Source organism: Cervus elaphus, chromosome 7, assembly GCF_910594005.1.
Source record: "Cervus elaphus chromosome 7, mCerEla1.1, whole genome shotgun sequence".
Taxonomy (NCBI): domain Eukaryota; kingdom Metazoa; phylum Chordata; class Mammalia; order Artiodactyla; family Cervidae; genus Cervus; species Cervus elaphus.
Genome location: NC_057821.1, coordinates 17,333,453 through 17,360,181, shown reverse-complemented (window position 1 = coordinate 17,360,181; position 26,729 = coordinate 17,333,453). Strand labels below are relative to the sequence as shown.

General features: G+C 37.9%; 1 protein-coding gene across 5 annotated transcripts in view; it reads right to left on the bottom strand.

Moving 5' to 3' along the window:
* The window catches only part of UBR2 (ubiquitin protein ligase E3 component n-recognin 2), a 101,811-nt gene extending 79,364 nt beyond the window's left edge, over positions 1-22,447 (bottom strand). For all 5 annotated transcript variants that reach the window (XR_006341990.1, XM_043907479.1, XM_043907478.1 and 2 more), the window contains exons 1-2: positions 22,309-22,447; positions 14,377-14,636 (exon numbers count right to left, since the gene is read on the bottom strand). Coding sequence is in view for 4 of the 5 variants with exons in the window: in XM_043907479.1 (XP_043763414.1) it covers positions 14,377-14,636; positions 22,309-22,386 (338 nt within the window). In the remaining variant the exon portion in view is untranslated. The remainder of the gene's footprint in view (positions 1-14,376; positions 14,637-22,308) is intronic.
* Positions 22,448-26,729: the final 4,282 nt, after the last annotated feature.

The following is a 26,729-nucleotide window of genomic DNA, read 5'->3' as shown; positions in this document are numbered from 1 at the left end:
AAAAAAGACTGGAAAGAAAACAGAACAGAATATCCATGAACTGTGCAACAACTATAAAAGGTTTAACACATATGTAATGGAAATACAAGAAAGAGAGGAAAGAGAGAAAGGAACAGAATATTGAAAACAATATGTAGGACTTCCCTGGTGGTACAGTAAATAAGAATCCACCTGCCAATGCAGGGGACATGGGTTCAATCCCAGGTCTGGGAAGATTCCACATGCCCCAGAGCAACTAAGCCCGTGGGCCACAACTACTGAGCCTGCATGCTCCAGGGCCATGAGCCACAACTACTGAGCCCGTGTGCTGCAAGTACTGAAGCCTGTACGCCTAGAGCCTGTGCTCCGCAACAAGAGAAGCCACCACAATGAGAAGCCCGTGCACTGCAACGAAGAGTAGTCCCTGCTCCTCACAACTAAAGAAAAGCCCACATACAGCAACTAAGATGCAGTGCAACAAAAGAAAAGAAAAGAAAAGAAAAGAATATAAATAAAAAAGTAAAGAGAAGACATTTACTGAGAAAATTTCCTTAAATGACTGTCAGACACCAAACCACAGATCCAAGAAGTTCAAAGAACATCAAGTGGGATTAACACCAAAAAACTCTGTACCTAGGCATATCATTTTCAAAATACAGGAAGTCAAAGAAGCAAGAGGAGAAAAAAAATCTTACATGTAGCAGAACAAAGGTAAGAATCATATCTGACTTCTCAGAAACCATGAAAACAACAGAAAAGTAGAGTGAAATATTTGAAGTTGAAAGAAAAGATGCCTACCAACCTGGAATTCTGTACCTGCAAAATTATCCTTCAAAAGTGAAAGTGAAAGAGAAAGAAAAATTTTATCAGGTAAAGTGGACTCTTACAAGAATTAATAAATGATAAAAGGGTCAATATATCAGAAGTAATATCAATTATAAATATCTATGTATCAGGTTAATAAAAGAACTTTTAGACAAATGAAATATAAACTGATAGAACTAAAAGAAGTAAATAAATGATAATCATATATGGATATTTTCATACCCCTTCCTCAGTAACTGAAAGAACTAGTCATAAAAATCAGTAAGTATAGAAGTGAATTGCACAATCAACCACTTCATTCTAATTAAGAGTCATAGATTATTATATCCAGTAACTGCAAAATACATCTTTCTTTTCAGGTGCATACAGAATGTACAAGACTGTGTTGCTAAGTCATAAAACAAACCTCAATAAATTCAAAGACTGCAGCCTTACAGAACTTTAATTGTGTTACAAACCAGTCACAATATGATACCCTGGAAAGCCTCAAATATATGAAAATTAAGTAGCGCACTTCTAAAGAATAAAATATGAGCACATTAGGTCAAAAATAAGTAGAAAGAAGAGTAGAAACCAAACAAACAAAACAGATAAAAAAGAAAATTAATAAAGCCCCGAAGTGATTCTTTAAACAGTTTTATGAATCTTTTCAAAGAGAAAATACAAATTACTAATTTTACAAAGAAAGAGACTTCACAATAGATACCGTAGATATCAACGACCTAAGAACTTAATGCCAATAAATTTGGCATAATACAATGAAACATATTTCTCGAAAATCACAATGTACCAAACATGACACAAGATGAAATAAAGTTCTAAATAACTAATCAAGGATCAAAGAAATTTAACTTGTTATCAAAATTTTCCTCTGAAGAAAACACTGACGGAGGGGTGGGATGGTGAGGGAAATGGGAGGGAAGTTCAAAAGGGAGGGGATATATGGCTGATTCAAGTTGAGGTTTGAAAGAAAAACAACAAAATTCTATAAAGCAAGTATCCTTCAATAAAAAAATAAATTTAAAAAAATTTTTAATAAAACTTTTCAAAACTGAAAAAAACCCCCAAAAACACTGAAGGAAGAACTCATACCAATTTTATACAAACTCTTCAAAGATATTCCTTTTTTTCTATATTTCTCAACTCATTTCATAAGGCTAGCATAACTCTGTTACCAAAACCAGATAAAGACATTACAAGAAAGTGACAGATGGTATATTTCATGGATTACAGACATAAAAAAACCTTAATAAAATACTAGCAAATTGAATCCAGCAATATATAAAGCTTATAATACATGATGATCAAGTAGAGTTTATCTTAGTAATGAAAACCATTTGGGAAAAAAAATCAATCAATGCAACTATTTATAGAATAAAAAAGGAAAATTATAGTAATCTTAGAAGATATAATTAAAGCACTGGATAACATTCAGTCATTTATTATAATAATAAAAAAACTCAGCAAACTAGGAACAGAAGGAAATGTCCTTAATGAGATAAAGGATGTATATGAGAAAACGATAACAACATACTTTATGGTAACAGACTGAATGCCTTCCATCCAAGGCAAGGATGTCCTCTTTCACCAGTGTAGTAAGGCACAAAAAAATACAAGACAGAAAGGTTGAGCGAGAACAAATACAATTGTCCCCATTCAGAGAGGACACAATTATGCAAAAATCCTAAAGAACTAAAACTAGAAGAAAACAGAAACTACTAGAACTACTAAATGAGTTTTACAAGCTCACAGATACAAGTTCAATATCAGAAACCAATTCTATTTCTTTATACTCACAAAAGAAAAATGAAATTAAAACTAAGAAAAAAATACCATCATAAAATACTCAGGAATAAATATGTAACAAAAGGTATGTATAGCTTTTATATAAAAACTATAAGACAGTTAAAAGAGATTAAAGAAGACCTCAATAAATGGAGAGATAGAAGATGTTCATGGACTGGAAAACTCAGTATTGTTAAAATGTCAATTCTCCTCAAACCAATGCAGTACTAATCTTAATCTCAGCAGTCTTTCTTAGAAAGACTTAACAAGAGACTTAAAAAAGACACTGACAAGCTAATTCTAAAATTCATAAAATGTAAAGGATCTGAAATAGAGAAAAGAAACTTTAAAGAAGCAAAAATGAAATCAATACGAAGTTTACTACAAAGTTACAGTAATCCAGTTAATGTTGTTATTGGCATTAGAATAGCCGTATCAATGAATGGAATTGATCAGTATTTTGAAATAGACCCACACTCATATGGTCAAGAGTCTTCGGTACCAAAGCAATTTAATGTGAAAAGTAAAAAAATGGTGCTAGAACAACTGGATCCCCACAAGTAATAAGGAAGTGAAGCTCAACCCTTATACCTTAAACTTTATTAAAAAAATCAGTTTTGAGACAGATCACAGACCCAGATATAAAATCTAAAACTTCAAAGTTTACAGGAGAAAACTGAGAGAATATTTTTGTCACCTTGGAGAAGGCAGACATTTCTTTAACACAAGAAACAATTCTCATAAAATTTAAAAGTTGGAAAGTTAAACCATTAAAATTTAAAACTTCCGCCATCATAAGATACCATCCAGGCAAGTCACAGACTTAGAGGAGACACTCATAAAATCTATCTCACAAAGGGCTTGTATCCAGAATTCATAAACAACTCCAAAACTCAGTAATAAAAAGATAATGAAGCCAATAAAAAAAAAAAGACTTGAACAAAAACCTCATTAGTTCAGTGGGCAATGAACACATGTAAAATTGCACCAACATCATTAGTTATCAAAGAAAATTAAAACCATATTGAGATATCACTATATAGGATAGCTGAAGTTTAAAAGACTGACAAAATCAAATGTTGGTGAGAATATGGAGCAAGTGGAACACTATGGCTGGGAAAAAAATTTTTTTTTTAGAAAAAATTTTGCCAGTTTCTTATTAAGTTCAAACATACTTGTCCTTTGATGCAGCAATTCTACTCCTGGGGTAGAATCCACTAACAATTATATGTGTGTGTGCACACGCGCCTGTGCATGTGCACACAATTGCTCAGTCGTGTCAGACTCTTTGTGACCCCATGGACTGTAGCCCACCAGATTCCTCTGTCCATGGAATTTCCCAGGCAAGAATACTGGAGCGGGTTGCCATTTCCTCCTTCAGGGAATCTTTCCAACCTAGGAATCAAATCCGCGTCTCCTGCATCTCTTGCACTGCAAGCAGATTCTTTACCACTGAGCCAGCAGGGAAGCCCATAATTAAACATACGTCCACACAAAGACTTGTTTGCAAATAGTCATGGCCAGCAACTAATGGATCAGCTAAGAGTGTTCACTCTATCAGAATAATAACAGTATAGAAAAGCTTATCTTACTGGTGTCTTTCCTGGTGGCTCAGTGGTAAAGAATCTGCCTGCAATGTAGGAGACGTGGGTTCAATCTCTGGGTTGTAAAGATCCCCTGGAGAAGGAAACGGCAACCCACTCCCATTTCTTGCCTGGGAAATCCCGTGGACAGAGGAGCGTGGGCAGAAGAGTTGGACACGACTTGGGAATAAACAACCAACAACCAATGGTGTCTTAATATTCCTTAAGTGTGTCATAAAAAGCTGAAGATTTTTAATAGTGTAAGACTTATTATTTGTTCTTTTATTTTAAAAAATTGCTTGGCTATGCCATGCAGCATGCTCGATCTTAGTTCCCCAACCAGGACCGAACCTATGCCCCTTGCAGTGGAAGCTGAATTCCAACCATTGGATCACCAGGGAATTCCTTTATTGGCATTTTAAATACACAGATTTAAAGTTAAGGATAAAATAATACTGTTTAATACTTGACTATGTTGCATTTAAAATAATGTTGGCATAAGCTGATATGATTTATGAAACAAACTACCATTTTCCTTTCCTTTAAATATTTTAAATTTCTACCAAAAAACAGAATGAGCTGATTAAAAAAAAGCCATAGAAGACTTATGATAACCTCAAACTGAAACAACTCAAATGTTCATCAGTAGAACAATGGATTATGGGCAATGACAGTACAGTCATACAATGGACAACTACTCAGCAATACAAGTGGAAACAATTTCTAATAATTATAGGATTCTAGATGAATCAGATATACATTACGCTGAGTAAAAGAAGCCAGGCACAAAGGAGTATGATTTCATTTTGACGAAGTTTTAGAATGGACAAAATTAATCTAAGGTGAAAATATCAGAATAGTGGTTACCTAGGGCTTGGAGTCCTTAACAAGGAAATTTCCAGTCAGACAGAAATGTTCTGTTTGACAGGATGTGAGTTACATGAGGTTAACTATTGTCAAAAATGTACAATTAAGATTTGCGCCTTTTGAAATACATAAATTTTCCTCTAAGAAATAAAGAACTCAAATAGGGTGTCATTAGGAAAATTTTGGTGATGTAAACCCAAATTTCCTTATCTAAAAGGATTACCCCACAGTAACCTATTCATACATCTACTATTCCCTAATAACTGGATAAAAGGCATACATGTAAAGTTGGTATTATACCCCATGTATGGCTATGTTCGATCTTACACCAAATTGGTGCATTAAAAAAAAGTAAATAAAAATGACCATAAATATCCAAACCAAGAATACAAGATTCATTTTAGACAACCCCAGAAATTCAACCTATCTAGGAGATACCAACTACCCACTTTCTGTTACTTTCCCAGGTTGGAGAGAGCAAACTAGACAAGGGAAATTCCAATACAATGAAGACCACAGTGATAACACACGGCAATGAAATTCTGTTTCTATTAATAGGCATCTATCTTGGAAAATACTAAAATGTGTATAAAAAGAGATGTATACAAATAGGTACAGAATGTTCCCTGCAGCATGGTTTGCTACAGGACAAAAAAAATTCCTAGAAAATTTCCATTCTCATTTCATTAACAGGGCAAACAAATAAATCATGGCCTGGCCTTACTGTGGAAATACAGCAGTTAAAAGAATGAAGTAGATTTATATAAATTGACTGAGAAAGAGCTCTAAGACAAACTGTTTCATGAAAAAAAGCCACATTTACAAATACACACAGTATAATTTCATTCATGTATCACATCCATAATTAGGGGTAACAAATATTTTTTTAAAGTAACACAGCAATGATTTCAATCTCTATACCATTCATGTTTTTTAAAAAAGTCTTAAAATAGTACTAAAAAAAGATCAAGTGTTCAAGTTTTTTCTTTTTTTTTTGCCGATTTACTTTGTATTTGTCTCCAAATCACATGTTCCTCAATAGTGTTTCAGTTTTAGGTATTTTCTTTTGAATTTCCATCATGGAAGGGCTTTCTTTCACCTCCCTCTCCTCTGCACACACTACCATCTCTCCATCCTCCCAATATTCTTTCAATTTGGTTGCATCAGTATTCATTGTTTGGTATTATGACTGTAACTGCTACTCACAGCTTTATCACATTGTGTACTGTGATGACTTTCTGTATAAAATGTATTTTCGTGCATTTCAAATTTGTCTTTTCTGCACAGGGCTGTGGGGACATTGATTTTGTATATTTTATTGCTAGCCTGTAACCAAACCCTTCTCCCGGCTGTGTAACCTTCTCTCGGTATTCAAGCACATTGCCGCCGCTGCTGCTGCGTCGCTTCAGTCGTGTCCAACTCTGTGCGATCCCGTAGACGGCAGCCCACCAGGCTCCGTCGTCCCTGGGATTCTCCAGGCAAGAACACTGGAGTGGGTTGCCATTTCCTTCTCCTCAAGTTTTTTAAAAAGCAAAAAATTGAACAAACTATTCTTACTGAAAATAAGTGTTTCTTCCATATTAGAGTTCTATACTTCCAGAGAGAAAAGGAATGAAACCACCTCTTTCCCTCTGCCTAACATATTTATTACTCATGGCTCAATAATGAATTTTTTTTTTAATAATAAATTTTAAGACTGAGTATTCGGCTTAAAAAATCTTACATATAAAAATTCCTTATAGTTCCCTAAGTGCTTTTCTATACTATACCTCTTTCTATCCTAACAACCCTGTGAGGAAGGAAATATAACACCCAAACTCTAAAGATCACTGAAAACACTTCTAATGTTCACCCACTTTCAAGTCTGCATCTCTACCAGACACAGGAAAATTACACTTCCTTGCCCTGTTTTGCAGTCAGACAGAGGCCTTCTAACTAATTCTAGCTAAAGGGATATAGGCATGGTCGTCACTTTTGAGCCAGAGCAATTTATCTGCTGTGTAAGATCCTCCTCTTTCCTTGCTCTGTGACCCTTAAAAACATATGAAGTTGACTGTGATGCCACACGGTATAAAATAACTACTTAGAGAAGAGCCCTCCACTCATCACCCCCACCAATCTGGTCACACAGTCTGAGTAATAAATGTATTTTGGGTATTTAAAGTTTCTGAGATGGCAGGTTTGTTGCTTATTTTTAGCATAACCTCATCTATCATTACTGATAGACTCAATGTTTAAAAAAATTAAAGAAGCAAAATTGTTCATAACAAAGAATCATAAAGTACTATCTGGAAACATGTGCTAAGAATATTCCTAAAGATAAGTGTATGGAAATAACTCACTGGGGGGAATGTGAGCAGAATTGATAGTAGAAATGAAAGGGCTTTCAGGTAGAGATTGATATGAGCATCTCTACAAGATTAAATTAAAATTAATATAGTACATTAAAACTAATTGAACATGAATTAAAGGACACGGTAGTACAAATTATTTTTTGACATTTAAATAAACATTCCCATAATTTATTAGGCTTTAAACTATTCCCATAATTTATTAGGTTTTAATCTCTGTGCCTCAGTTTCCTTAGCAGTAATATATTCAGTTTTTACTAATATACTATTTGTAATAATCTCTGCCTTGCAACCCCATGGACTGTAGCCCACCAGGCTTCTCTGTCCATGGGATTATCCAGGCAAGAACAGTGGAGTGAGTACCCATGCCCTTCTCCAGGGGATCTTCTCGACCCAGGGATTGAACTTTGGCCTCCTGCATTGCAGGCAGATTATTTACCAGGGAAGCCCCTACTAATAAGATATTTGTAACAATCCTTGCCTTGTGGGTCTTGTCAATTATATATCGATATCTATTTCTCTCTCTCTCTCTCTCCCTATATATATATGTAACTTACACACCTATATTTTTAGTGTCAAGCTAAATAAATATTGATTGTGAATGTTAAAAAAAAAAAAAGAATATTCCTAACCGATGGCAGCATAACGCCCGACTCCAAATTCTGGTTATCTGTAATATTCAAGCAGTAAGCTTTTAAATGTTAAATAAGAATGTTTTTAATTTAACTTTGCAACAAAAAACAATGGAACTAACTTAATGTTAAACTCATAATCAAAGTATGATTTCATATTTTACTATTTTATTTTTCTTAATGGTTATGAGATGTCAAAATATAAGTACTTATGATCAACATCACACTAACATGGTTGTCCCTAATAACAACCATCTCTATTTAGAAAGAAATAACAAGTGCCAGGTTTGATTCCATTTTTCCTAATAGTGAACCAAGTATGAAAAAGCGAAAGTGAAAGTAGCTCAGTCGTGTCCCATTCCTTGGGACCCCATGGATAGTAGCCTGCCAGGCTCATCTGCCCATGGGGATTCTCCAGGCAAGAATACTGAAGTGGGTAGCCTTTCCCTTCTCCAGGGGATCTTCCCAACCCAGGTCTCCCACATTGTAGGCAGATTCTTTACCATCTGAGCCACCAGGGAAGCCCAACTAAGCATAGACAAATATAAAAATTAGCCTACTGTCTGAAAACAGATAGCTTTTTCTGACATCACAGAGGCTTCAGCGAGATGATCTGAGATCTATACGATTTTAGAAATGATGAACAAGTAACAGAAAAATTAACTTAATTTCCTTCATAGATTCATTTTAAAGACTCCTGAGTATCATTTTTTCTGGTTAAAGAAAATCTCCAACCTACAGACATAAGTCACCTTTTTCCTAAAGGGTCTAGTTTAGAAACTCTTCCAGAATTCCAATAACCATATTTCATCTTTCCAAATAACAGACTCCATGTCATCTTATCAAGGTACTGAGTTTCATGTACTACTTTAAACATAAGACATTGATCCTCAGACCCCAGCATGGCCATTTACCAAGAGTTTATTATGTCTCAAATATTGCGGAAAGCACTACACAAAGGACCTCATTTACTTTCTTAACAACTGTGTGATAAAGAGTTTGGCTCACCTTTGTCTGGGGTTCCTAGGAAGTAACTTTAAATCCTTGAAATTTCCCATATATAGGAGTGTCTTTGTTATTTACACTTCCACCCCACCCACATATCTGATAGTTTATACTAATGAAGTAACTTGTTATTTTTAAATTTTATTTTTAATTGGCAGATAATTACTTTACTCTCTTCAAGAAAATTTGAGATACCAAGGGAACATTTCATGCAAAGATGGGCACAATAAAGGACAGAAACGGTATGGACCTAACAGAAGCAAAAGATATTAAGAAGAGGTAGCAAGAAGACACAGAAGAACTATACAAAAAAGATCTTCATGACCCAGATAACCACGATGGTGTGATCACTCACCTAGAGCTAGACATCCTGGAATGTGAAGTCAAGTGGGCCTTAGGAAGCATCACTACGAACAAAGCTAGTGGAGGTGATGGAACTCCAGTTGAGCTATTTCAAATCCCAAGAGATGATGCTGTGAAAGTGCTGCACTCAATATGCCAGCAAATTTGTGCCAGCAGTGGGCACAAGACTGGAAAAGTTCAGTCTTCATCCCAATCCCAAAGAAAGGCAATGCCAAAGAATGCTCAAACTACTGCACAGTTGCCCTCATCTCACACACTAGCAAAGTAATGCTCAAAACTCTCCAAGTCAGGCTTCAACAGTACATGAACTGTGAAATCCAGATGTTCAAGCTGGATTTAGAAATCAAATTGCCAACATCCACTGCATCACCGAAAAAGCAACAGAGTTCCAGAAAAACATTTACTTCCGCTTTACTGACTACACCAAAGCCTTTGACTGTGTGGATCACAACAAACTGTGGAAAATTCTTAAAGAGATGGGAATACCAGACCACCTGATCTGCCTCCTAAGAAATCGGTATGCAGGTCAAGAGGCAACAGTTAGAACTGGACATGGAACAACAGACTGGTTCCAAATCAGGAAAGGAGTATACTGTCACCCTGCTTATTTAACTTATATGCAGAGTATATCATGTGAAATGCCATCTGGATGAGGCACAAGCTGGAATCAAGATTGCTGGGAGAAATATCAATAACCTCAAATATGAGGATGATAACACCCTCATGGCAGAAAGCAAAGAGGAACTAAGGAACCTCTTGATGAAAGTGAAAGAAGAGAGTGAAAAAGTTGGCTTAAAACTCAACATTCAGAAAACTAAGATCATGGCATCTGGTCCCATCACTTCATGGCAAACAGACGGGGAAACAATGGAAACAGTGACAGACTTTATTTTGCGGGGCTCCAAAATCACTGCAGATGGTGACTGCAGCCATGAAATTAAAAGATGCTTGCTCCTTGGAAGAAAAGCTATGACCAATCTATACAGCATATTAAAAAGCAGAGACATTACTTTGCCAACAAAGGTCCCTCTAGTCAAAGCAATAGTTTTTCCAGCAGTCATGTATAGATGTGAGAATTGGACCATAAAGAAAGCTGAGCACCAAAGAATTGATGCTTTTGAATTGTGGTTTGGAGAAGACTCTGAGAGTCCCTCAGACTGTGAGGCGATCAAACCAGTCAATCTTAAAGGAAATCAGTCCTGAATATTCATTGGAAGGACTGATGCTGAAGCTGAAACTCCAGTACTTTAGCCACCTGATGTGAAGAACAGACTCACTGAAGAAGACCCTGATACTGGGCAAGAGTGAAGGCAGGAGGAGAAGGGGACAACAGAGGATAAGATGGTTGTATGGCATCACTGACTCAATGGGCATGAGTTTGAGCAAGCTCTGGGACTTGGTGATGGACAGGGAAGCCTGATGTGCTGAAGTCCATGGGGACGCAAAGAGTTGGACATGACTGAGTGACTGAACTGAACTGAATTACTTTACAATAATGTGATGGTTTCTGCCACACATCAAGAATCAGCCAAGGGCATACATATCCCCTCCCTCTTGAACCTCCCTACCACCTCCGTCCCCGTGCGACCCCTCTAGGCTGTCACAGAGCACCGGCAGAATTAAGTAACTCAGACTGGAGACTGGCCATACCAGAAAACCAACCAAGTGATTAGAGGGCTAATATCATGTGATCAGAGGGCTGGGGCTTTCAGGCACAGCTCTGACACTGGGAAGGGTAGTGGAATTGGAAACTGAATTATGTGGGCAATGATTCAATTAATCATTATTCAATATAAGAAATCCCAATAAAAACTCTGGACACCTAAGCTTGGGTGAGGTTCCCTGGTTGGCATTACTTTGTTGTCATGCAGTAAATGTGTTAGGAAGATAATAATATGTCCCTGAGAACAAGAAAACATTGCACTTGGAAATCCTGCCTTTTGACTGGTTCAGATTTGTGTGTTTTTGCTATGATACAACTTTAATCGTAACTACAACATTTCCCTGAGTTCTGTGAATTGTTCCAGTGAATTATCCAACCTAAGTTAATCTATGGAGATGCCTGAAATTTGTAACCAGCAGATCAGAATTGAGTGTGGCTCAAGAGGTCCCCAACTTTCAGTTGCATTTTATACAATCTTGTAGAAGTCTGGGCCCTTAACCTGGAGTCGGCCAACTTTAAGTAACAACAAAGTTTAGAAACACCCTCTAAGAGTCTGGTTCAAGCTTGAGTGCTGGGGGGCCACCATAGTTATGTCCCTCTCCCCACTCCAGGCTACCTGTCTGTCCGAGTGCAGGTCACTGCAGCCTGCTCTCTCTCTTCAGTCACTCAGGGAATAAACGCCCCTGGTGGCTCAGCTGGTTAAGAATTCACCGACAATGCAGGAGACCCCAGTCTGATTCCTAGGTCGAGAAGATCTGCTAGAGAAGGGATAGGCTACCCACTCCAGCCTCCACCACACACATACAGGAAAACTCTTCTGAGATCATCCCTGACTTGGTTTCACCCACAAATCCTACAGGCACACTTAATCTTCAAACACAGGCAGCCAGCTTTTCCGTGCACCACTGTCACTGAGGGAGTAAATACATTCCTCCTCCTGTCATCCCACCTCCACTCCTCCAAACCCCCAAAAGCCGATTCCATGATCACTGCTGAAAACAAGATTCTTTCTACTTCTTTTTCTTCTAGTCATGGAAGCTCTCAGAACTGTCAATTTAATCAAGCCCTCCCTACAAAGCATTCAAACCAGCACCCAACCTGTTCTCCCCTGGGATGGCCCCATACACAGACACACACGGCATCATTAGAGAAGAGATAAAATAAGCAAAGGACGAAAACAAGAAAGAATCCTGTGGTGCTGGACTGGAACTAGAGAGACCTACATACAGATACACAGATCCATTGACAGGGTTTGGGATTAGTGACATACCAACGGCAACAAGTTGACTTAGTATTTTATTTCTGAACACTGATCTCTACTAAAAAGGAACAGGCTCCTTGGAGAAATGGTTGATTTCAGAACTGAGGCAGGGAAAAGTCCAAGATGTGTCCAAAACATCTTGTGTCAGAAAAAGGAAGTGCTCAAAGAACGATGGGGACATAAAAAAGAACAAAGACAGCTTGAAGGGCCTGTATGTGCGTGCTTAGTCACTCAGTTGTGCCTGACTCTTTGTGACCCCATGGACTGTAGCCCGCCAGGCTCCTGCGTCCATGGGGATTCTCTAGGCAAGAATACTGGAGTGGGTAGCCTTTCCCTTCTCCAGGGGATCTTCCCAACCTAGGGATCGAATCCAGGTCTCCCACATTGCAGGCAGATTCTTTACCATCTGAGCCACCAGGGAAACCACTTGAAGGGCCTCCCACTGGTCAAATCTAGGACAATTCTGACCACCAGAATAATGGGACTCCATGAATACATACTGATACAAATAAAAAACTAAACATTTGGTAAGAAATAGGATATTTAATAGTCTCAAAGTATCTCATCACCAAATACTTAATGATTAGAGAGGGAAAAAGGGTAACTCCACAGTAGAGAAGCCTTGCAGAAATCCCCTTATCAAGAGATCAAAGTTACAGAGCTATTGAACCAAACCAAAATCATACGCTACTGGAACACTGAGAACAAGTGATTTCTGTAATATTTCTGTGAAAGAGACAACCTGACTCTAACCATGAAGCGTACAGACAAACCCAAATTGACAGGCATTTACAAAATAAATGGCCTGTACTTGTCAAGTGTCCAGATCATGGAAATCAAAGAAAAACCAATGCAACATTCCAAACTGAAGACTGAAAGACATGACGTACAAATGCATGTTTTGGAACTGGATATTTTTGATACAAAGGATGTTATTGCAACAATTGGATCTCAGTTTCTTCATCTATAAATCATGAGATTAAACTAGATCTACTGCTCAAAATATCAATAAGGGACTTAGGTTTCTGTATAGACAAAACACTAGATCTAACAGTCCTTCAATATATAAAAAGCTCTCGATCGGTATTCTAACTATAAAGAAAGATTGCCACAGACACCCAGAAGTTGTACCAAAATTAAGTTGTATGGGAAAAAGTCTTAAAGAAAAAAATATTATACAATCAATACTGTATCCACACAATGGAATATTATCTAGCTATATGAGCTGATATGGACAGATGTCAATGGCAAGATTTTGTAGAGAAAGGAAAACTTAGCCCAGTATATCTAACATAGTCCCTTTTCTATGTATGTCTGCATATATGTATGTTTAAGATAGCCCCATTTATGGGCATGTATACGCACAGAAAATTTCTGGAAGGATACATAAGAGTTTGTCAATAATGATTAGTTCTGAGAAATAGAAGATAGTCCTGAAGGGAAACAGAGCACTTTCCTCTCCATCTTCTACCCTTGTACACGCAATTCTCAACAAAGAAATTTAAAGTCAACCTGGTAGCAGTAAGTACATATAGCACCCAGACCATGGTTTCTAACATTCCCAACTAAAAGGAAACTCCCTGCATAAGTGGCTGATTGCACATATGGGTCAGAGTAAGTACAAAGTGAGGTGTGGACATCTTGTGCCAGAAAGCAAAGAAGCACCCAAAGACTATGAAAGGCATGTGAAAAGGACCAAGAAGCTAGTGTGATGGGGCACTCAAAGGCCAAACAAGGGATAATTCAAACATCGAAAAGAATCACCCTATCAAGAAAAGCAAGAAAGTGATCATTACAAGAGTCAAGGCAGGGGTTAACTATGGGGGAGGAAGAAAGAACACTATGGGTTTCTGAAATCCTGGTGATGCTCTATTTCTTGACCTGGAAAATAATGTTTGTTTATGATAAGTTATTAAACCATACATATTTGTTGTATAGACTTACACACACACATACATACATATGTAATATTTCATAATTTAAAAATTAAAATGTAAGGTTTCAAGAAAAAAATAAGTCACATAAAAACAAGAAAGAAAGAAAGAAAACGGCAATATCTTACCTGCAAGAGTATGTAGGTTCTCCCACTTTAAAAACACGACCACAAAGATGAGAAGGTTTGTTTGTTTGTTCAAGTTTGGAAAATCCCAACTCAGGATCTTCACCACAAAGGTACCATTCCATTGGTCCCAACAAAACTTGGTGTGCCAACGTGTCTTCTTTCTGCGGAAAAGGGTTGGGACCCCTGCAGTAGATTTTGGGTACATAGTGGGCCAAATGCTGGTATACTTCTTTAGTAAGGTCAGTTGCTTGCAGCCATTTCTTCAAAAAAAGAAAAAATACTTTTAAACAGTCAATAAACTGCAAATTTGAATAAATCTATTTTCTCCTAGACACAAAAAATAATGACAAAAGAATCTTATAAATTGTTTTATTGACAACATTCATCACTGTATGCCTTTTCAAAAAGGGTGAAACAATCAGAACTTAACTACAATAGCCAGTATCTTAGAATTCTACTTAAAGTGAAAGCAAAATCAACAGTGAAATGAGCCCATCTGCTCAAAATGACTTCTGAAGCAAACTTCTATAGGCAGTCCAGGAAAATAACCACAATAAATCATCTCAAAGACGCTAGCCATTGAGCCCATCTGACTTCCTTTCTAGTTTCAACTGTTTTGCTCAAATGATACTCTAATTGTGATCTGGATTCTCTTTTCAGTTTGCTGATAGGAAGAGCATACAGTAAACATGAACAGCCAATGTACTAATTCTATTTCTCAATGATTAATAAATGACATGCCACAACTTTGATTTAATGATTATGCTCTTTTCCCCCGATCGACCTCTGCTTAAACCCTTTCTCCTTCACTCTCCACACTAAAAACATCTTAAAAAGCCACCGTTTCCTGTACCCAAACTTTCATGTCCTACTACCTGTGGTAATTCTACTTAGATATCTAACAGATACTGAGATATTGTAATTTACAATAAGACATACACTTTTGGTGTTCTCATTCTTAGCACAGAGCTCCTAAAACTCCTGAAGTTTCCTAAGTGTAAGTGAGATAAAGATAAAAGGAGTGTCTTTTGTTATTCAGAGCAAACCCCTTTCAATCAGACAGGAGTTGCAGTTACTGAGGTGACTTTTGGAAAGCCCCTAAGGATGGGGAGCTGGTTGCCAGGGGAACATGATTAATAGGTGGGAACTTACAGCCTCCATCCCAACCAACTTCAGGGAAGGGAGAGGTGCTGGAGGTGAAGTTAATCACTAATGACCAATGATTTGATCATCATGCCTACGGAGGCATGAAGCCTCCATAAAAATTCCAAAATGTCGAGGTTCAGACACCTTCTTGCTTGGTGAACAGGCAGAGGAGCTAACGTGCCCAGAGAGGGCATGGAAGTTCCACACACCTTCCTCTATTTCATTTGGTTATTCCTGAGTTGTATCATTTTATAATAAAAAAAGTAACCTAGTAAATAAACTGCTTCCTTGAGTTCTGTCAGCCACTGAGCAAATTATTGAACCGAAAGAGGGGGTCACAGGAACCCCCCTCATTTGCAACATAAATTGTGGGTAACCTGAGGACCCCCTGCTTGTGAGTGGCATCTGAAGCAGTACTGGGGGCAGCTTTGTGGGACTGAGCCCTTAATCTTTGGGATCTGATGCTAACTCCAGGTGTATAGTGTCAGAATTGACCAACTTGTAGGGCACCCAATCGGTCTCTGCTGAGGAGAGAACTGCTTGATGTGGGAAAACCACCCCCCTACATTTGGTGGCTGGAAATGTTAGTGTGAATGTAAAGAGAAACAGAAGAAATAGTTTTTCCTTTCAGACACCAACTCAATATGTCCAAAATTGAACTCATGATCTCCCACAACACAAAACCCCCTGCTATTTTCTCCATCTCCCTGTTTTAAACACCAGCATCTACCAGGTATTCAAACCAGAAAAAAAGCAGAAATCTTTCTTCCTTACCCCAACAGTCAATTAATCATCATGTCTTGTCTATTAGGGCTCCTCAACATCTGTTGAATCCATCCATTTCTTTCTCTCCATCTCTACTGGCACTGCCCCCAAACTGCCCAGAACCATCAGATTAGTGCAACCATATTCTAACTGGTAATCCCCACTAGTTTGGCCCCTCTACAGTTCATTTTTCCAATCTCACTACCAGAGTGTTTCTTGCAAAATGCCAATCTGATCATGTCACTGTTTCCCCTTCTATTTAGGATTAAGACAAGTCCACTGACATGGTTTACAAAGCCCTCTGTCTTGTATTATACTTCCTAGTCTCCTCCTCCTGAGTGGTACTGCTCCTCTCTCTGCTTCCCAGGGCTATTTTCTACTCATTCTTCAGATCTCAGTTTATGTTTCACGTTCTCTAAGATGCCTCCTCAGCCCATTCCTTACCGTAGTCTCCTGTTCCTCTAACTCCCCACCCCAACCAAGTTCTAAAACAGAACCAAGCCCCAGTGGGCATTTAGTAAAATCCGTTAACCTAAAGACTATAAATGTATCTGTACTACTGACTGTCACTTAACACTGATATTACAGAAAGATACTCCATGTGGCTTTTATGGAAGCAGAAATAAAGCCAATCCAGGTGCAGGCGCTAAAAACCAAACCAAATAAGGCCTATAATAAGGCATCCATCAAACTACCTCCATTCTTTTCCCTTTCTATTTCCTTAAGTCTTAAGATTTTTCTTCATACCATTGTCATTTATTTATTCCTGCCTTCCATACCAATTCCATCTATGTTTATTTGTCCTTCATATTTCCTTGCATTAATTACAACCAACTTTTTCTGGCTCTAAACCAAGTAAAAATTTGAAATCAGAAAACATGGAACAACTCACTTCTATAAAAATGCAGTTAACTGTTAACTCATAGGTCTCATGTTTACCTACAGATTACAACGTTTAAGTCTCAAATTACATCCTTGTTAACAAAGAGTGCATTCAAGTGATGTCTAACACCATAAGACAAGAGTATAAGGTCGTCTAATGGCTATACTCCAATATAAAATAACACATTTAAAAAAAAAGAGTGTAAGGTCTTTTTAACTATTACTTGCATAATCTTCAGTCCACTTCTTTTTTTTTTTAAATAACTCTACAGAGAGATTTTAAATATTCATGAGGTGGTATATACTAACTTTCAAGTTAATTTCACACTTTAGAGAACTTTTCCTAAACATGTAAAATTCTTGTTCATAAGTTAAGGGCTGGATGGAAGTTTATAATTGAAAACAGCGAAAAAGTCTTTACCCCTGAAGTGAAACAATCCTTTCCAAATGTAACTAGTTTTGCTCTGTTTCCTTTTATCAAGTAGGAAAGAGACTAAATTCCTCTTAAAACAGTACTTCCAGGGAGACAATCATTAAGATTCAAGAATTCACCCCCAGGATCCTAGAAAACTATGCTTCACTTTTAATTTACAACATATTTAAAGGTTTTGTTTAACACCAATTTTTTGTTTTATGTTGCCATTTCTCTTAAAAGTTTACTTTTGCAGAATTTTGATCCAGGGAGGATAAAGGATGGTGCTTTGTAAAAGAAATTATGTTGTCTTGTGTCTCCAACAACACTGATGGGCCAAATATGTTCAGATTTCTTAAACAAAAAATTCAGAAACTAATATCAGCTTCTGATTAAGAAAAAAAAAAAAATCAGTCACCTTATTTAAAACACTTATAAACAAAGCAAAGTACCTTTACATGGGAATTATATACCTGAGGTATACAATTAGTGACCAGCAACAGTATAGATTAGAAAAAAAAAGCTGTGAAGAGAAAATGAGCAGGTGGAGAAAATTTCTGGCTGCATTTCAGAATAATGGTTTACATATTTCTCAAAAGAAAAAATCTATAGCTTTTCATATTAGCTCTCAGTAACATAAGCTAATTGTAACTATTTCTTCAACAGGAAAAATTACCAGATTCCCAACTTGGTTGCATGTTAATCTGTCCTTATTTCATACACTTGCGGCTGTCATGTAATGTGCACATCACAGTAATAAGCACTACCTTATTAGAAGTCCTCCATAAGGGAAGTGGGGAAACTGTCAACTCATTCCACTATAGTAAACATGTTATGACAATGTTTCTAGGCTCTCTCCTATTTTGAAAGCTAATTTTCAGCCTTGGGATGGAGAGCAAGTATAATAAACACAAAAATGAAAGAATCCCTTGGGGTTAGTTCTTTTATCACAGTGAAAAGTGAAAGTTGCTCAGTCATGTCTGACTCTTTGGGACCCCATGGACTGTACAGGGGGCCAGTCTGTACTGGCCCAGAATTTTCCGGGCCAGAGTACTGGGTCCCTTCTCCAGGGGATCTTCCCAACCCAAGGATTGAACCCAGGTTTCCCACATTGCAGGCAGATTCTTTACCAGCTGAGCCACAAGGGAAGCTTGTATCACAGGATCTAATTATAATTCTTTGCCAAATTAAAACTGCATTCTTTAACCACATTTGGTTTTGCTTTTGAACAAGGATAATCAACATGTAAGTTAACTATAAAAAAAACAATCTAAAGCTACAATCACTAATGCTGAAATGGAGCTTTCGGGACTATATTAAGAAAAAATTAGAACTAGAAAAAATGTAACTTAAAAATAGGCAAAAGACCCAAATTGACACTTAAAAAAAAAAACAACCCAAAAAGCTTATGAAAAGATGTTCAACATCATGAGTCACGAGGGAAATACAAATCAAAACTATAAAGAGCTCCAACTTTACACCCAACAGAACGGCTATAATTGGAAAAAGAGACAATTAACAAGTGTTGGCAAGGATGTGAAACCCACTGAAAACTTCACATCTGCTGATAGGAAGGTAAAACGATGCAGTCATTTCGGCCTAGCAAATCCTGACCCAGCAATTCCACTCCAGGGTGTATGCCCAAGAAAAATGAAAACATATATTCCCACAAAAAAACTGTACACAAATGTTCACAGTAGCACAATTCATAATCTCTCAAAAGTTGAAACAACCCAAATAGCCATCAACTGATGAATGGATAAATAAAATATGGTATGTCCACATAATGGACTATCATTTGGCAGTAAAAAGGAATGAAGTATTGAGGATATATGCTACAATAAGGACAAAACTTTAATACTTACGCTAAGCGAAAAAAACCAGTCACAAAAGACAACATATTACATAACTCCATTTATATGAAATTTCCAGAATAGACAAATCTATCGAAACAAAGAAACAGGTTAGCAGTGGCCTAGAGTCTGGGAGGTTAGAAGGAGTGTACAGATAATGGATATAGGATTTCTTTTGGAAGGGTGATGAAAATGTTCTAAAACTGATCGTGGTGATGGCTGTACAACTCTGTATATGCTAAAAACCACTGAACTGAACTGTAAGATATGTGAATTATATTGCAATATATAAAACTGCTGAAAATTTTAAGGTAAAAAGTAACCAATATAGATATAATACTCTATATAAAACTGCTGTAAGGAATACATAGTTCTTTCAGACTTGGGGAGAAACAATATATCCACTTTTTTTAAATCATAATCATCCACTGAAACATATAATTGAATCTGTGGAGCATAAGATGTAGATAGACTCAAGAAGTGTCAGGGGAGTCATACTTGCACAACCGGGAGTTGGTGATAGACAGGGGAGCCTGGCATGCTGCAGTCCACAGGGTCGCAAAGAGTCGGACACGATTGAGCGACCAAACTAAACTGAACATACTTGCAGGATCAACTCTACCAAAGGGAAGAGAACACTAGAACATAGGGCCAGTCATTTTACTATCCTAAACTTAAAAGTACTGGAGTACTTAAATACTTTTGTGAGGCATTCTAGTAAAGAATAGATGGGATCACAAAAAGTCCTTCCTCCTCTACAAATAAGAAAAGCCAGTGTGTAAATACAGTGTGGGAAAGATGACACCAGTGCTTATTAAGTAATTTTAGACGGATGTGATCCCAACCAATTACTAGTCACAGAGGTCTAAAAGCTGCAGTAACTGCTTTACTTGTTTATTCTCTCAAGTTTATTTTAACCTGAGAAAACTTTATTCATTTTAATTTGTGATAAAGGCTGGGCTGGAGCCGAAGCTGGAAGAATACTAAAGCGTTATGCTGTTTTAACCAAATACAGACAATAAACGCCTCACAAAGTAAAAGCAAATTATACTGCTTGAAGAATCCTGTATTTTAATACTAGCCTGAATCTTCTTTAAAAAATTTTATTGGTCTTCAGACTAAATTTTTTTCCATCTTATTCAGAAATCCATTTAAAAGGAAAACAGAGCAAAACTAAAATGTAGCTCAGACTCTGATCTTTACAAACTCCAAGTCCAGAGTACTAAATTTTGATTACATTTCCCTTAATATCCCCCACTACATCTGACTGAGAATTTCACTACACAAGGACTAGGAGCACTGGTCTCTAGCATTAGTTTTATAACTGTTTACTCAGGAAATCTCAACAAATTTGAGAAGCTCTCACTTGACAGCTTGCACTTTTATTTAAAATTTTATTTCATATTGGAGTATAGTTGATTACCAATGTTGTGTTAGTTTCAGGTGTATAGCAGCTTGCACTTTTAGAACTGGGAAAACAGAGTACATAGCCTGTACCACTGGGTTACAGGCAAAATATGGCAGGAGTAAAAAAAAAAAAATCAGGTAAATAAAAGGTCAGATATCAACATGGATACTGACAGGATGATGTAGATAGGGAACAGCTATTATCATCATTTTACAATTTACTTCGAACACAGCTTTCATTTTCTTTTCAAATCTCTCGATAAATGAAAGGCAGATGGGGAAAATCCTTGGTTGTTGCAATGTTAAGCAGAAAGTAAATGAAAATGGAACTAAAGAAGTTGGTCTAAAAACAAAGATGCATCAGTCAACAACGTGTTTCTTGAAACTTTTCACCTCTACTCCTGACATTTTCTTCCCCTATGACTCTAGTGTCCTCATCAATTCGCTCAAAATAACTCCTCACTAACCAACAGGCTCAAAGTGCCCCATTACAATTTTGTTCCTAACATTCAGATTGTTGACTTGTGCTCAAAGGTCACTTCCTTCCTACTAGTTTTTAAATCGGAGGCCCTAAAGGTGGGGCCTAAGCTGTGTTGGTCCACTTATAATCATTCTGGGCAATCTGTTCTAACGGGTGTTCCCTGTCCTTCTGGAGGAAAGATACCATCGAGTTTTATTAATTGTTTTATAACTCTGTTACTTATATGAGCATATTCATATTATAGGTTCAGTACAAGACCGGCTTTGAATGCTTTAAGTTTGGGGCATTAACTGCTCTCACCACGCTGTGGCCACATTACTAGCTTCCATTTATTGACAGCCGCTCTCTCAAAGTTATATAACGTTTGTTCTCCGTCCAACTACCCCCAACTCCTAGACGAATTATTGTTTTAATCTCCCAGTCTCAACGACCACTTTCTCACACTCCATAAACCTGTCAAGACACTAACTCTTCGTACATTCACTAACGTCGACTGACCAAACCAGGGCAAAAACGCACTGAAAAGAAAAAGACGGAGGACAGTGTCCTTGGCATCCGCCGGTCCCAGAAACAAAGTAAAGGCGGCAGGTTTCAAACGAGGAGGCAAGGCTCCGCTTATCTCCGGAAAAGTAATCAGGAAGACAAAGTACCCCCAAAAACCAGGAAGCAGAGTTGGCATAGAGGGCAAAGGCCCTGTGCTGCGAGACTCACTGGGAGTGTGGGGAAAAGGAGGAATAATGGAAGAGCGAAAAGGAACGCGAGGTGGCTGGTGCACCCACAGCGCTGCCGGCTACTTGTGGATAAAGAGGGAAGGAGAGGAGCAGGATCCGGGGCCTCCCCGGGCCATCACCTACACGGCGAGGCGCCGCGCGCGGGGTCGTCACCCCAAGTCAGGGCCCGCCGCCCGGGGATTCCCAGGAGTCGGTTCCTCCCCCGGGGCGCGGCCTGCCACGGCCGGACATCCGAGCCCCAGTCCAGGCACTCACCCCCGCGGTCTCCTCAGCTGAACATTCCAGCAAACTCCGGTCGAGGGCCTGCACCTCAGGCTCCAGCTCCGACGCCATCTTCCCTCCTTCGCCTCCCCAGCGCTGACGCCGCTACTGCCGCCCCGAGGGCAGCGGCCTCACCACGGCCCGGGGGAGGGGGAGGGGGGCGGGGGCGCGGCAAAGCCACCACCCTGCCTGGGGCGGTCGGTCTTGAGCAGGAGTTCAGGTGGCCGCGGGTGGAGAAGACGAAGAGTAGCGCGAGGTGAGGCGGGCAGAAGGGACAGCGTCTCCTGCGCTCCCTCCCGGGCTCTGCGCCCAAGGGTCAAGTCACCGCCTGGTCCCTGCCCCGGGGAAGGACACAGAAAACATCGAACCTGGCACTCTTGCCCGCTTCTACTGCGTCCGGCACCGTGAAAGGGGCAATAACACTCCAAAGAGGAAGCAGAGCACTCTGGGAGTTGTAGTCGTCCTTCGCAAGGCCAGGAAAAAGGTGGAACCCTTACAAGGAGCCCGCCCCGGGATGGCATTGTGGGAGTTGTAGTCCGTCCGTCTCCTAAGAGCTTGGAGAAATGGCAGATGAGCGGGCGGGGCTTTTCTGCACAGCTAGAATCGTGGGAAGAGACCCGTGGCGAGAGGCGCCCACCAGGGAAGAGGCAGAAGCGCGAAATACTGTGTGGTACCGTAGTTTTATCCCTCAACGCCGTTTGTTCATTTTTGTATCCCATAGCTTAGAACGGTGACTGGCACGTGGTAGAACTCGAGTGCTTTTCAAAGCCTGAAGTGGGTATGAACTCAAATTCTTGTCGAATGAATAAACATTCCTACAGTTACATTTCTATAGTGTTTATGGCCCTGTCATCCATCAACACTGGTAACGAAGGTGTACATCCCCCAGGATTTCGAAGGTTTTTAAAACATGTTAAACTGGTGTGAAAGGAAACGTTTCCAAGTGATTTAGTTATGACCGTTTATTAAAATTTATTACAAATCTTGTTGCAAAGGAGGAGTCTACTGAGCCAATTCAAAGATTTACTGTTGATCGGGACGTTTTATAGAAATAGATAATCATTGTTAGGTTGGACACAAAAGGAAATTATGTTTCGGTAGAGGTAATTAGACTCTTGACTGACAGGTGTGTGGGTTTCTTAGAACAAGTCTTCAGTTCCTTTAGAGTTTATCAGAAAATTACTTATACGTTGTATTAGGTATGAGCTTTATTCCTACAAAGAAATTGTGAATTATATTAGGCAAAAAAAGTTCTGATGGAATCCAGGTTTGGGAAATTTTTTTTGCTGGGTGTTATTGTTGTTAACAAAACTATAATATTACCCAAGTTTTTTCTTTTAAGGAAATAAAAATTACCCATAATCCCACAGTCCAAATAAGCTTTGTTATCGCTTCAAAAAATTAAACTAATATCTGTATAATTTAGAACTTCAAACTCAATGAAAATATTTTTTTAATGAAAATATTTTTAAAGGGAAAAATGATAACTATGCCTCTTACCCAAAGTCCTTCTATGCAAAAAAAGCATTTTTAATACTTTCTTATGATTCTAGCCAGAAAAAAAAGTATGCATATATACATAAATACCTAGAATGAGAGATCTTGAAAGGGTTTTATATATATATATATATTTATATAAATATATATAAACATATTTATATAATTTTGTATATATTATGTATATATAAAATTATGTATATATAAAAATATAAATATATTTATATAAATATATATTTAAATATATATATATATATTTCTTCTTTGCCCAACCTCCTTGCCCTGATGGGCTCCCTAACCAGAGACAACCTGGAGGAAGCCTGGGATTGTTAGAACCCAGAAGCAAAGATAATGCCTCTTTAAGAGTCCTAATGTAGAATTAAAGCCATTAAAATGCATTTTAAAGAATCTTTATTATTTTTAATTTTTGGATTAATTTTGTATTCTTTTCCCCTAAATTCTTGAGTTGGATATTTCTATTAACCATTCTTTTTCAAAATGTACATCTAAAGCTGTGGTTTTCAAACTGAGTGTGCATCAGAATTACCTAGAGGTCTTGATAAAATACAGACTTCTGGATCCCACTTTCAGAATTTCTGATTCAATAGGTTTTGGATGGAGACTGAAAACTCTATTTCCGTCAGGTTCCTGGGTCAATCTGTGGGCTTGGGGACTAACTTCAAGAATGCAATGCATTTCCATTATATACTGCTTTAATTACATTACATAAATTTTGGTATATAATATTCTATTATCATTTATTAGTATGATTTAAAATTTTCTAGTGTGTATGACCTTGTGATCTTTTTTCTTTTTCATATCCATGACTCACTTATTTTGTAACTGAAAGTTTATACATCTTAATTTCTCTCTTTTTTCTTTCTTCCCTCCACCTGCTGCCCTCTGGCAACCACCTGTTTGTTTTCTGTACATGTAGCACTGTTTCTGTTTTGTTATATTTGTTCATTTGTTTTGAATTTTAGATTCCACATGTAAGTGAAATCATACAGTATTTGTTTTATTGTCTAATATATTTTTCTTAGCATAATACCTTCTAGATCCACCCATTTTGTCACAAATGACAAGATTCCATTCTTTTTTGTGGCTGAGTAATATTCTATTGTATGTATGTACCAAACAGTCTTTATCCATTCATCTTGTGATGGGTGCCTAGGTTGCTTCCGTATCTTGGCTATTGTAAACAATACTACAACAAACATAGGAGTTCATATATATTTTCTAATTAGTGTTTTTATTTTCTGCAGATAAATATGGAGGAGTGGAATTTCTGGATCACATAGTAGTTCTATTTTTAACTTTTTGGGGAATCTCTACACTATTTTCCACAGTGACTGCACCAATTTACATTCTCACCAAGAGTGCATGAGGGTTCCCTTTCTGCACATCCCGCTATTTACTGTCTTTCTGATAATTGCCGTTCTAACAGGTGAAAGATGATACTTGTGCTTTTGATTTGCATTTCCCTGATGCAGGTGTTCCCAACCTCTGGGATCTAATGCCTAATGATCTGAGGTGGAACTGAGGTAATAATAAAAATAAATAAAATGTAAAGAAGCATAATGCTCTTGAATCATCCTGATACCATTCCACACCCCTCCCTGCAGGTCTGTGGGAAAATTGTCTCCTATGAAATCGGTCCCTGGTGCCAAAAAGGCTGGGGACCTTTGCATAGTGATGCTCAGCATCTTTCATGTCCCTGTCAGCCATCTGCATGTCTTCTTTGGAAAAACGTCTGTGGAGATCCTCTGCTCATTTTAAAATCAGGTTGTTTGCTTTTTTTTACTTTATTTTTTTTTATTTTTAAATTAAAAAAAAAATTTTTTTTTTCTTTAGGTCTGCACCATGCAACATGTGGGGTCCTAGTTCCCCAACCAGGGAATCGAACCTGTACCCTCTGCAGTGAAAGCATGGAGACATAACCACTGGACTGTGAGGAAAGTCCAGGTTGTTTGTTTTTTAAATATTGAGTTGTATAAGTTCTTTATCAATATTTTAGATATTAAACCGTTATCAGATATATCATTTGCAAATATTTTCTCCCATTTAGTAGGTGGTCTTTTCATTTGTTGATAGTGTCTTTTGCTGATCAAAAGCTTTTCAGTTTGATGTAGCATGGCAACCCACTCTAGAATTCTTGCCTGGAGAATCCCCATGGACCCAGGAGTCTGGCGGGCCACAATTCATGGGGTCGCAAAGAGTTGGACATGACTAAGCAACTAAGCACAGTGCACAGTCCAACTTGTTTATTTTTGTTTTTGTTTGTCTTGCCTAAGGGGACCTAACCAAAAAATATTACTGAAATCAGTGTCAGAGAGCTTACTGCCTGTTTTCTTCCAGAAGTTTTATGGTTTCAACTGTTATATTTACATCTTTAATCCATTTTGAGTTTATTTTTGTACATGGTGTGAGAGGGTAGTCCAGTCTGATTCTTTTTTATGTAGCTGTCCAGTTTTCCCAACACCATTTATTTAAGAGTCTGTCTTTTCCTTATTGTATATTGTTGCATCCTTTGTCAACAGATTAACTGCCCATATAATGTGGGTTCATTTTTGGGCTCTCTGTTCTGTTCCATTGATCTATGTGTCAGTTTTTGTGCCAGTACCATACTGGTTTGTTAATTAAGTTTGAAATCAGGAAGCATGATAACTCCAGCTTTGTTCTCTCTCAAGGTTGTTTTGTCTATGTGTCTATGGAAAAAGCTTCTATTTCCGTACAAATTTAGAATTATGCATTCTAGTTTTGTGAAAAATATCACTGGTATTTTAATAGGGATTGCATTGAATCTGTCGATTGGCTTGGGTATGGTCATTTAACAAAATTAATTCTTTCAATCCGTGAACACAGTATATCTTTCCATCTGTGTCATCTTTAATTTCTTTCATGTGTTTCACAGTTTT